This window comes from Haemaphysalis longicornis, unplaced genomic scaffold (assembly GCF_048455015.1).
Source record: "Haemaphysalis longicornis isolate Haplotype H1 unplaced genomic scaffold, Haemaphysalis longicornis Haplotype H1 scaffold_8, whole genome shotgun sequence".
NCBI classification, from domain to species: domain Eukaryota; kingdom Metazoa; phylum Arthropoda; class Arachnida; order Ixodida; family Ixodidae; genus Haemaphysalis; species Haemaphysalis longicornis.
In genome coordinates this window covers 187,777,190-187,790,442 of record NW_027526445.1, presented here as the reverse complement: position 1 = coordinate 187,790,442, position 13,253 = coordinate 187,777,190, and the positions used below count along the sequence as shown (strand labels likewise).

General features: G+C 46.1%; 1 protein-coding gene across 1 annotated transcript in view; it reads left to right on the top strand.

Annotated features, from left to right (window-relative positions):
* The first annotated feature begins 5,732 nt into the window (after positions 1–5,732).
* LOC144148626 (uncharacterized) overlaps positions 5,733–13,253 on the top strand; it is a 39,574-nt gene continuing 32,053 nt past the window's right edge. The window contains exons 1-2 of the mRNA XM_077680138.1: positions 5,733–5,740; positions 8,347–8,494. Of these exons, the coding sequence (XP_077536264.1) occupies positions 5,733–5,740; positions 8,347–8,494 (156 nt within the window). The remainder of the gene's footprint in view (positions 5,741–8,346; positions 8,495–13,253) is intronic.

The following is a 13,253-nucleotide window of genomic DNA, read 5'->3' as shown; positions in this document are numbered from 1 at the left end:
CAATCGGTCCCAAGGTCTTTGGAAGACATTTGAAACGGCCGTGTAGCACAGGTATTAGAGACATGCACAGCGGCCCGCGGGAGTAATTTAAAGCACGCTAATTAGCGCTGCCGTGCGTGTGCTATTCAACAGCATATCGCCTGCACGTTAGTTGTATCTGGAGGCGTCGTGTCACCACTGCTGTCGACGCAGCATATTTACTGTAGGCGGTAAATTTGCTGCGTAACTGGGTTTCCTGTTTCTAGGAATCATGGGTTCTGTTCGCGGGTTACCAAGACATGGACTGCCAAATCTTGTTGAACACTCGCCACACAGAGACAACCCCAACGGGCACAGAAATGCATGGTGTGCCTTATTTCCCCGCAGTCATCCGCGAGCTGCTGTGCAGCGTTAACCCAGTGGCGGTACTTCCGTGGGTGTATCCTCCGGACGGGATGTGCACCTACATCTACTACAGCGACCTCATCGTGACGAAGAACTCGAAACAAGAGTACGAGCTGCACGAGGCTGTAGGCGACATCAGTTGGAAGCGGTTCAAGAAAGAGATGAAAAAATGCACTCGAACTGAAGGCGGGGCCGCCTTTGATGCCGAGTGAGTTGTTTACACGACTTCACGGCAACATGGACGCTGGCCATGATTGTCATAAGTTTTCTACGTGTTTGTCTGGGAACCGCCTCACCTGCAGTTCTCAGACGCAGCGATAGAGGGCGCAGTGATCTCGCGGGGGTGGTTTCTTTCTCTGTGGGGGAAGGTTCCTCTCCCTCTTGCTCCCGGGGGAAGACGGGAGGGACCCTCCGCCTGTGTATGTTTGGCTGCCGACTTTTTTGTATAAACCGAGAAATTTGGAGGGTGAAAGTGCTGCGGTTCTGCGACGAGCGTCCGTTTACGTTCAAGCGATGGAGTAAGAAAAGGCAGGGCGGGGGAACGTTGCTTCCTAGGGCGGCGAGATAACGCCTCAACGCTTTGGATAGGTTAAGCTAACCGCATCTGTAGCTGGAGGATAAACGGTGTGGTTGCTGCGATCGGCATTTCACTTCACTACGCTCCACTGCACGGAATAAAGTGTGACCGTTACCATTTCGTCCATCAAGTGCCGCTACTGCTACTTTCGGCGTTGCAGCTACGGAGCTTTCTTCGGCATTAGTCTTATTTGTAACGTTATCTGGTGCTCGCCCGCGCCAACCGCAAATTGCCGTTTTTCCCCTATATATATTCGTTCTTCGTGTTTGGTACCCACACAAGAAAATCAAAGCTCCGCTGTCGCAGCACAATTCCCACAGGGCAGAGCTGGGTTAATTTTAAGGTGGAAGCATTGAGTGCGTTGATGAGCAAAACGCCAGCGTTGTTGTTTGGTACAAAAAAAGGTCCCCCACTGTAAAGAGTAAAAAAAATTACCATCTCTTCCTCAAGATAATTGAGAGAGAGAGAGAGAGAGAGAGAAGAGAGAGAGAGAGAGAGAGAGAGAGAGAGAGAGAGAGAGAGAGAGAGAGAGAGAGAGACAGACAGAGAGAGAATAAGCATGTTTAATTTCGAGCCTAATGGTGCAGGATGGTGAGAGCACAAGTGGAGGGCGACCGCTAGTCCGGGATGCCCAGGTCCTTCTTGGCTGCTCGTCCTTCTCTATCAGCATGCGCTGGGTCGAAAGGTCCGGGCTGTACAGCCGGTCCACCCACTGTTCGTACGCGGAACGGAAATTTGGTGTGGGGGATGGGGATTCTTCGCACTCCCAGACCAGATGGTACAGGGTGCCTAGCTGGGGGCAAACGTGGCAGGTGCTATAATACTGGGTGGGGTAGATATGCTGGAGGGGGATACAGAGTGGTAGCAGTTTGTCTGTAGCCGGCGGAGTGTGGTCGCTTCGGCTCTGGAAAAATAGCAGTTGGGTGGAGGGAACCGTCGACACTCGTGTCTAAAGTGAGCGAGAATGTCCGCGTAGCCATTCAGTGTGTGTGTGGGGAGGGGGGGGGGCGAGGGGGCTTCAGAAATCGCCCGGAGGGGTGCACTCGGGCAGGGGCGTGTGCCGCCTTATTTCCGTAGAGAAACTCGTATCCAGGGGTCCAAACGATATGGATGTCGGGAAGCTGCGGGACGGTATTAGGGATCTTGAGGGCGAAACGTGATATGCGGCCGAGCTGTTAGTTGCGGCATACTACTCGCGAGTCCGTAATGACTGTAACGTATTCGCTGTTTGTTGTGGCTGCTAGGGCGACAGCAATTTCCTCGGTTGTGTTTGTAGAGCTGGTGCATGTCGGGGCGGCTGTGACTTCGGTACCCTTGTGGTCCATAACCGTGACTGCGTGGGCGGTTTTGCAGGAGTAGCGCGCAGCGTCCGTGTAGCGTGTCGCAGGGTTCCCTGCGTGCTTCTTCATAACCGCATCGATCCGTGCTTTGCGGCATGCTTTGTTGTAAAGGGGTTGCATATTCCGTGGCACGGGAGCTACACGAAGGTGTTGACCGATGTGCAGGGGGACACGTTAGGGCTGGTTTTCTTTGGGCAGTACCGGGTATCCCAGTCGTGTAAGGGTGTCTCGTCCATTAGGTGTGAGCTTGAGACGGGTTGTTTGGGAACAACGATCAGCTTCCTGCAATTCTTCAAAGTTGGAGCCCCCAGTTGGAGCAACTTTTGAGTATGTTGAGGGGGGTAGGCCTATATAAAAGCATTGAATGTGCATGGTGTAAATTGGGAATTGCTGCGAGGAACGCCGGCAGATCTTTCATAGCTAAGTTGAATAGTAATGGTGAAAATACGGATCCTTGTGGGGTTCCTTTAGTGCCATTGGGAATGGGTCCATACGATGTCCAATGCGCATCGTTGCCATGCGGTTGTTCAGAAAGCAAGCGATGTGGAAAATGTACGTTCGCCGCAGTTGGTAGAGGCAAGAGCTTGACAGATAGCATGGTGCGTTACGATATCAAATGCCCTTTTGATGTCTAGTGCTAGTATTGATTTTTTGCTGTGATTGTTCAGGGTATCCAGAACGTCGTCTTTAATCTGAAGTAGGAAGTCCTGTGCTGATAAGTGGGGGTGAAAGCCGTACATTGTATGTGGGAAGCGCAAAAGCTTCCTTACGCGACTGCGAATAGCCTCGCGCACGCTATCAACGCATTAACGTGAACACACTTGACATGAATGCTTTCGGGATAATATTCGAGCAACGAACTGGGAGGGAGAACTGTCACACACCGACGCGGGTAGCGCGTATAAAGCCCTCATAGACAAACTTATATCTTCTTATGAAAACTGTTTTGCTTTTTTGTACCATCGAGGAAAAAAGCGAAACATCCATATGTAACTCTGGATTTGCTCAAAAAAATTAAAATAGAACTGAAGGTATATTCGCGGTTCATGAAATCTAGAGACATTAATAAACTACTCGCGTTCAAGAAATATTGTAATCAATTAAATAAAGAATTAAAAATGCAAAATTAGATTACTTTAATAGCGTTTCCTCTTCCACCTCCAACAAGTACTACCGCGACTCATGGGCTCAGTTAAACTCCGAACTCTACCTATGATCAATAGTGCCACCAAAAACAATTGAACATGATGGCACTGTTTTAACTGGTAAATCACTTTCTTTATGACCATTCCGTTATGCTTATCAAGCTGCAAGCGTGAAGGAATCTTTGTTCATGTCAACAACCACTCAAATAGAAGTTCAACAAATATACAAAAATCTCAGACTCCGCAAGGCTCACGATATCGATGGTTTTCAAGTTCAGCCATTCAATATGTCATCGACCAACTAGCCCCTGTGTTGCTTCCATTTATAACCTTTCACTGGGTACTGGGAGTTTTCCAAGACAAATGCAGATTCCGAAATGTGTTGCCATATATAAAGGTGGAAGCATTGCTGATTTTTCCAATTATAGACCAGTTTCTATCCTTCCAGTATTATCAAAGGACTTAGAAAAGGTCATATAGATCAGAATGAACAATATTATCTAAGCACTCCCTGCTTTCAGAGTGTCAGTGTGCTTTTAGGAAATGCAGATCAAGAGAGACTGCCCTGCTGAAACAAAAAGAAACAATAATTAAAGCATTCGAGGCGAAGCTTCTCGCTCTCGAGATATTTATAGATTTTTCGAAGGCATTTGACGTAATTATGCACACAATTTATTGGACAGACTTTTTCATTACGGCATCAGAGGCTCTGCCGCTACTCTTATGCGATCATGCTTGGTACAACGTCGTCAAGTAGTAGCTCACAATAACATCTCACACATGCAACCGATCGTGTCTGGTGTGCCACAAGGCCGCATTTTAGGTACTTTGCTGTTCCTTTTATATATTAATGATACATTTTATAGTTCATTGAAAGGTAGCCTGATTGGTTTCACCATGCTAGTTTCGGGGAATACAAAAGCAACTTTGTCAGTATGTGGCAATCAAATTTCTGGAGTACCTTCGACAATGGTACGGAAAAACCTACTTAAAAGTAAATACCAACTAGACTAAAGCTCTAATATGTCGAGCGAAAAACCAAATTGGGCGTGATGCTATTCAACTGGTGTATGGAAATATAATTATTTATATTGTTTCAAACAGTCCTTAGGCGTAGTCTATCATAAACACAGAGCTGGTATCTAGAAATCGACCAAATACGCAATCAAATGATTAAAATAAACGGTGTAATATGTAAACACAGGTACTCTCTGCTAACGGGAGTAAAGCTAGTTATATAAAATGCTTTTTTTGCCTTTCAGCAATGACATATTGCCATGCCATATGGGGAACAACAACAAAGAAGAAGGTTCTAAACAGGTCGCACAAAACTGAGGATTCATACTAATTGCAAATGTACCACGGCATGCGCACACCGAACACTGTTTGACCAAATATTGTCTACTTATTGTTAATACATTATACGCGTTCCAATTTCTATTCATGTATAAAAATGCAATATCAAGAAACAATGATTCATTTATTTCCATACCTCAACTCACACGTCACGCCACTTCTTACGACGTACGCCAGCACCTGGCGTGGTTCCTTCCTTTTTCCGAACTAGCTATCGCCTACAGTCATTGTGCTACATTTTACCATTGTATGTAAACCGTCTTGAGAAAAATAATATATATTCCTCGAAAAAACTTCAAGGAAGAAATTGTATACTGTGCTTTACCTGTTCGAGTCACTCTGAATTATCAGGATGAGACTGCATAAAAATGTTTGTCAAGCAGGAATCTGTACGGACAACAAACCCCTTGTGCTGTGCGTTAGGATTTTGTGTTTTATGCTGTATCTTTTAAGCTATGTGTATGCTTTTTATGCCTGTGTTAATTTTGATGAAGTGTATATCGATACGTGGTTTTGTGTATAACGTGATCATAAGAAGGATACGGATGACGTTGAGTGAATTCGACTGGCATTCTCAGATAATGAATGGGAGCCCACCATTTCCTCTGAAGAAGAATTCGTATGACAGCTGCATCTTACCGGTACTCACCTACGGGGCGGAAACTTGGGGTCTCTCTAAAAGGGTTCAATTTATATTGAGGATGACTCAGCGAGCGATGGAAGGGAAGATGATAGGTGTAAAGTTAAGGGACAAGAAGAGAGCGGAGTGGGCAAGGGAACAAACGCGTGGTAAGGACATATTAGTAGAAATTGAGGAGAAATGGACGTGGGCAGGGCACGTAATGAGAAGTTGAGGCAGCCGTTGGTCATTAAGTGTAACAGAGTGAATCCTAAAGAAGGCAACCGTGGAAGGGAGTGGCAGAAAGTTAGATGGGCAGGTGAGGTCACGAAGTTTATGGGGTTAAATTGGATAAATTGCGGGGATAAACAGGACCGGGATAATTTGAGAGCCATGCTGTAGGCCTTTGCCCTGCAGTGGGCGTAGATATGATGATGATGATGATGATGATGATACGTGGTTTACGAGATAAAGGCATACTATTGTACTCCTTCTTTGTGATCGACGCGTGTACTGTCTTAGCTAGAACCGTTCTTTTTTCGCTATGTTCACATAACGTTTTGGCACATCGGAAGCCCTGTTTCATGCATGCGCAGTGTGTCCAGAGACCTTACCAGAACTTTTGGTTCTACGAACCGGTCTGTGTGGAAAGGCATACCTTTTTTCACAGGATGGCATCGGTTCCGCTATGCGAGCTTTCACGTTAAAACAGTTTCGAGTTCTTATGGGAACTAAACCTGTGTCTTCGCGTATGTGCCAAGTGCGTTGTTACTATGCTACATAAGCACGTTGCCTGCGTTGGAATAAGATTTAGCCTGGTTCGTGTGGTGTTCACGTCATATCACGTGACAGTTGTGCGTGACGGCCCGTGAGTAGAACATGAGCAGCCCAGCCACGGAGAATCGTTATCATGGGGAAGCTTTGACGTGATTTTCCGCCAGTCTGCCCGTCGAAGCAATGGCACCAAAAGACCAAAAAGAAACGAATAAAGGGACGCAAACACGATGTACCAGTAAAAAAGTCATCGATCAGCATGACAAGGGGAAGCAATAATCTTTTCGCCTTCAAAGCATGTAAGAAGATTTAAGTTCCCTGAGAAATTTCTTTTAGTTCTTTCAATCGACCAACCGATTAACCATCTCAATCAGTCTGGTTTATTTCTTTTAGTTCTTTCAATCGACCAACCGATTAACAATCTCAATCAGTCTGTCAACCAGCCAGTCGATCGGTCGGTCGGTCAGTCGCGACTGCGCCAGAGAATCTAAATATCACAATTAGGCGCACGCTTACTGCAAATTTTGTCAACCCGATTGAATCAATAAGTTGACCCGCTAATTCGAAGACGGTAATTTGAAAATTCGAGTAATTAGAAATGACGTCCTCGTTCGGGCAATTTAACATGCATGCTATTGGAAAGATTGTTGATAATTAGAAGTTAAATCGGTTAATTCAAATTTTTTTAGGTAAGAAGCACACAAGTGCTTCTTACCTTGAAGAAGTTCCTTGCTCTGTTGTGTTGGTATGTGCGCCCCGTCCTGCAGTGCCAATTTATTGCATGTATAGCGATAAATCTGTGTACATTGGCATCTACAGGGTCGAGATTTTGTTCTGAATGGAACTTCCATGTGTGTACGTGTACTACGTGTGTAAATTGTACTTCTTGTTAGCTGAAGGAATGCATTTCTAATCGCTGCTGTGTATTTCAACAACTCCTGCTATAGCCCTTATAGGGCAGCAGTGTGTTCAATAAATAAATGAATACATAAAAAATTAAATAAATAAATAAATAAATAAATAAATAAATAAATAAATAAATAAATAAATAAATAAATAAATAAATAAATAAATAAATAAATAAATAAATAAATAAATACATTTAAAATTAATTAATTAATTAATTAATTATTAATAAATTAATAGGATATTCTTTTTCTTGAAAAAATTCTAAATGTTTGAGCTCAAAAGCAGTGCCGTGTTTTGTACAACCTGCGCTGTCGCAAGCGACGGTCTCACAATTTCAAAAGCGGCAGGCCAGTGGAGACTCGCGCCAGCGGAAGTTTTTTTATCTTTTGAGGTCCTCAACCTTCTTTGTTGCGTAGAGCGCCGTGTGAGTGGTTTTTGGGGTGGCCGCTCTAGGCTTCGATTTGAGAGGAAGGTCTCCACTATTATGGCAACCCGTGCCGTACGCTCAACTTGGATAAGAAAGAGAGACTTGTTGCGGACTAATAACAATTCGGCTCGTGTACTTTTAACACGAAGGTGTTTCATTATGGGATCCACGAAGATTTCATTGACGTTATATTCGTCATGGAAATGACGCCAGTACAACTAAGCACGCGGCCTCTAAAGGGTGCACCCCTGCACACTGGGTCTTCTGTTGGGGGAGCAACTTTTAGTACTAAAGAGTACGTTGTACTAAGGATAGTTCGTTTTAGGGTTTTATATTTTAACACGAAAGTTTATGCCGGGATACACCAAGATTTCCCTGACGTCATATCCATCACGGAAATGACGCCAGTACATCTTTGCCAAAGCAACCCCCCAGCAGGACATCGGCCGCCAAGCACACCCACAACACCACCGCTGACCAGCAAATCATGCTCAGCTGCAGATTTGACTGCACATTTCACTTTCGTGTTTTACCGATTCCTATGACAGAAGAATCAACCACATTTTTTGTTTAATTGGAAGTTCTGGTAATTCGAAGAGTTTTGCTGTCTCTGTGGACTTTATATTAACGATAGTGCACTGCCAATGCTTTCATTCGGTGTGCAGCCCTTGAAGGAATCGTGTTTCATTTTTGCAGCATTGTCATTCGTTGTCTTTTGCGAAATAATTAGTCCACCCTCAGCGGCATTCACTAGAATTGACGCCAATGTTAACAAGTCCTCACACCACTGTTATTTTGGCCTGTCTGTGTTGCAGCTACATTACAGCGGAGGATATAAGGGGCATTCGAAGCGTCCTGGTCGGGCTGGCTCAGGAGAACATTCCGCACTACGGTGTCCTAAACGTCCTGGCCGAAGTGAACGACCTGAAGACTTTGCTAGACAATACAAAAGAAGTAATGCAAGTGAGTATGTTTCAACACAACCTTTTGTCACGCCCTGAAGGCTAATTATCAAGCAACGTGGGTCCATGTAGTTTATCACGTCACAGGTTAACCTTAAACAGTAATTTCTCTAAAACGTTTTTTGAGCACTAATGGTCCGGATATACCTGCTCCTTCTGTCTTGAATTTTCTTCAAAAAGACACTTAAGGGTGTTTGTCCTATTCCCGTTAGAAATTGTAGGGTTTAGTTTAGTACAAGACATTGCATGTTCCTGTTTAAAAGCGCTTCATTTTTTTGTCAACTATTCTCGAAATCTGGAATGTTGTCAAAATTTAGTCAACAAGCGCGTATTTTGTACGATTTTCAAGAGCAAAAATTGAGACATGGGACAAACGGGAGAAAGACAAGCGGTACGTCCGTAGCACTTGTCTTTGTCCCGTTCGCCACCTGTCTGAATTTTTCCGCTCGAAATTCGTACAGTGGATTACCAACTAGCCCGTTCCCACACGTTGTTAAGCGCATTTAGTATCTGGAAAGAAACACACACAGTGCGCAAAAAAAAAAAAAAAAAAAAAAAACCAGGACGAAGAACGGAGGGATGTACAACACAAGCGCTGACTCTCAACTAGTTTTTATTAGAAACCCAAAGAATATATACACACAAGTGTGCACATATGCACAGAAAAACCACATACGATTAAAGCGACACATCACACCGTAATACGCTAAAAGATAAAATAACAAGTACACGCACCAACTTAAAAGAGGCACGTGCCGAGTAACTGACAGTTCACGCAAGCATATGGCCAACTATCTTTTCTTCCTTTTCGTGGAGCGTGATGGAAGTCGGGCTAACGCAGTCGTCTTGATAGATGTTAATGTAGAAGGCCTCTACTATCTCCCGAACTTTCTGATTTCTGTGCTCGAAGAACACTTCGGTATCAGCGAAAAGAGGTTCACATCCACGCGTTTCCCACTTTCTAGAAAGTGCGGGCAGATTTGCATACGTGCAATTTTTCATTGTCCCTGCGGGCTCCCCTAGTCTTATATTCAGGCACCACCCCGTCTGCCCCACATACCCTCTTTTGATGATTGATTGTAGGGTTTAACGCGCCGACGCAGCGCAGGCGATGAGGCGCGCCGTAGTGGAGGGCTCCGGATTAATTTTGACCACCTGGGGATCTTTACCGTGCGCCGAAATCTCGTACACACGGGCGTTTTTGCTTTTCGCCTCCATCAGAAAAGCGGCCGCCGCAGCCGGGAATCGAACCCGCGACCTCGTGCTCACATACACTCTTTTGCAGCACAGCGGAATGCGTTACACAACACCTAATTTGCAAGGCACAACGGCTCGCTTGTGATTGACACCGCACGTGTTCTGGCTGGTACCTAGTGGACGTCTCTTGTTCACCAGGGAACAAAGCCTGCCTATTTTGTTCTTTGCCGACAAGATAACCTCTACACCATATCTTGACCAGACATTATTCAGCCCATGTGCCAACTTGTGCATGTAAGGCATGACAGCTCGTTTTTTTCCCGTTCTTTTTCCTTCTGTACCTCGTTTCTTTCGTGTTTAATCTCTCGGGCTAAGGTCTGACACACCGAAATTATAACATGGTATGGAAATTCTGCTGCCTGAAGGCGGCTTATCTGATCGCCAAAGCTTTTTTCCGCAGTATGGTGGCATGACTTTTTTAATGCTGATCCGAGGGTAGACATCGCGATGCCCCTTTTTACTATTTTTGAATGCCAGGACGCATAATTAAGAAGCGGCTTAGCCGACCCAGGATTCTACTTCCAGCTAGTGTGGTTCTCAGCAAAATTTATGGCTAGATCTAGAAACTGTAAGCTACCCTCTGCGGGAAGCTCTTTGGTGAACTTCAGTCCCATACCGCGGTCTTCGAACGCCTTTATAATACCATCACATTTCATTGATGCTTCATTCCGGTGCACAAAAACCAAATAATCGTCTACGTATCTTGCGACACGAACCACCTTGCCTCCAAGCACCTTTTCCAGGTTAACATCAACTTTTCCCAGAAAAATGTTCTGGGGAAAGGTTCTTTCAAGATGATTTACAAACTCGCCCAACTTTCCGTGTTACTTCTGCATTTAGTACTTAGATCAGAGATCACAAAGTCAACAGCCAAAAATTACTGCACCATGCTCTATGTCCATCACATAACCGGGAAACTAGCTCAAAATATTTTCTCGTTAATGGTTTCGGCGCTGTTGGGGCGGCGCTCGATTGACGTCATTCAACGTATACCGGAGCTATTAGCGGCATTCTTTAGGTCGCATCCTACCGCCAGCTTTAGGAATCCGGAAAAAAAGCAAATCCCGAAATGGAAGTTGTATCTGCTGCATCACTGAACGCTAGTGCTTGCGGAACGTTTTCAGGCACGGAGCAAAAAATTCCCCCGCATTTCCCCGAGGGGGAGAATGTGAAAGTGCGAATGCACGGTTGTCGGCCCGCTTGCGGCGCTTGCGCTCGGCCCCCGCAGCCCAACGCCTCGCCGCCTTCTCTGCCATCTCTTCCATCGGGTTTGTAGTATCACGTGTACACCACGCAGTTATCAAGCCGCTATAACGCCGCTGAGTCGCCAACGCACGCCGCTGACGACGTAGTTCGAATGCGTTAAAGATATAAGGCGCGTCTAACTCTGATATCACCGTCGCGTCTGTGGCTTGGTCGGTAGCGCGTCGCGCTGCGGCCCGCAAAGTCCTCGGATCGAAACCTGGCGCCGGATGCTGTTTTTTAAGTGTGAATACACTTTATAAGCGACCCCAAACCATCCACCGCCGGCGTCGGCGGCGTCCGCAGTGCTCTTTAAAGAAGAAACAGCATCCGGCGCCAGGTTTCGATCCGAGGACTTTGCGGGCCGCAGCCCGACGCTCTACCGAATAAGCTACGGACGCGACGGTGATATCAGTGTTAGACGCGCCTTATATCTTTAACGCATTCAAACTACGTCGTCAGCGGCGTGCGTTGGCGACTCAGCGGCGTTATAGCGGCTTGATAACTGCGTGGTGTACACGTGATACTACAAACCCGATGGAAGAGATGGAAGAGAAGGCGGCGAGGCGGTGGGCTGCGAGGGCCGAGCGCAAGCGCCGCAAGCGGGCCGACAACCGTGCACTCGCACTTTCACATTCTCCCCCTCGGGGAAATGCGGTTCTTTAAAGAGCACTGCGGACGCCGCCGCCGACGCCGGCGGTGGATGGTTTGGGGTCGCTTATAAAGAGCATTCGCTCTTAAAAGTGAAAGCGTTTATGGGAAGTGTTGCCCTTTTTCTTTAACGGAAGTCTCAATCGGGACTTTGTTCGCACAGATTGAGGCATACAAAACACCCTGCGTTCGACGCTTGCTATATCGGGCGACGCCGCCTGTACAACATTGCATGCCCGTCGCGTCAGCTGATAATGGTGAAACAGCCACTTCCCTGTTGCTCTCTCCCCCCATTACCTGCTCGCTGAACTTCCTGCGGGCTGCTGGCCTGAGTACTGTCAACCTGGCAACGCCGCCAACAAAAACTATGCGAAACGAGTTTCATATTTGTGGCCTTGAGAAGTCTGACCTCGAAGATAACTTAGACGACGCCGAACAATTCCATATTGCGCACATATAATAGCACGCAGTGAATGTGCGACTAGCACTTGCGGCGAGTGCCGACTGCAATGCCTGTGCTTGCTCTGTGACCAATATGGTATATTGGTACGGACGGAATTTCAAATGAACGCGTGCTGCTCATATTTTAATGCGTAAATATTTTTGTTTTCTCGTAGGACCACGGATGTTGCCTCTCCAGAGTACCTTTCTAGCAATTCACATGAGCTTAGCGGTGAAGAACCCAAATTTTAATGCACTGATTGTATAGCCGGAAATTCCCGGAATACATGGTCTCTGAATAACATGGGTAATAAAATGCTTTATGGCCTTCATAGATTTATTATGAGTGTGCATATCATGAATGCCACCATCATCAGCCGGTTTGGAATGTTCGCATGCTTCCGCGTTTCCTCAAAAAAAACGTTTATAATTTAGGTCACGTAGACCCAGCCAGAACGAGTGGTCGCCAAGTTGCTGAGTGGACGTTCCATCTGTGTCGCGTGGGGAGTTCCTGCCGACACAGATGGAACGTCCACTCAGCAGCTTGCATCCGCATCCGTTTCACGCTAGCTTTCTACAATAGCAACGCATTCGTGTAGAGCTGTGCGGCCGACTGCAAAGGGACCCTCCAACACTTTTTGCAACTGTTTCGTAATCTGAATTGTTTGCTTAACGGACTCACCAGACAAATGTTGTACTTAGAATAAGAGGCCACGAAGTACCTCCCCAAAAATTACTGCTCTATGCTTATTAGATAGCCCAAAACCTGCTCAAGACAGTTTTTTCTTCCGGTCTTGGCATTCTTCGACCGCTGAAATTATGTCATTACAGGGGTGTAGCGGCTATCGGCCGGGTGTGCTCTAGTCTCAGGAATGACGCTTTCAAAATAAAAACCACAAAAGCAAAGCGGAAAGGGGAAGCGCATCTGCCGCGACGAGCCAATCCCGCAGTGCCACTCCGTTCTGGTGATAAATGCAGCTTTCGCAGTACTTTCACACGCAAAGGAAAGAGCGAAAGCGTTTATCTGAAGAGTTGCAGAGTCCCTTTAACTCGAGTCGGTGCACATTTCTGCTAGGGTACACCGAGTCTCAAATCGTACCAGGGACTTCCCACTTTCGTATCAAACTGCCTAGATTCCTCTAAAGAAATCTTTCCGGGAATGCATTTCT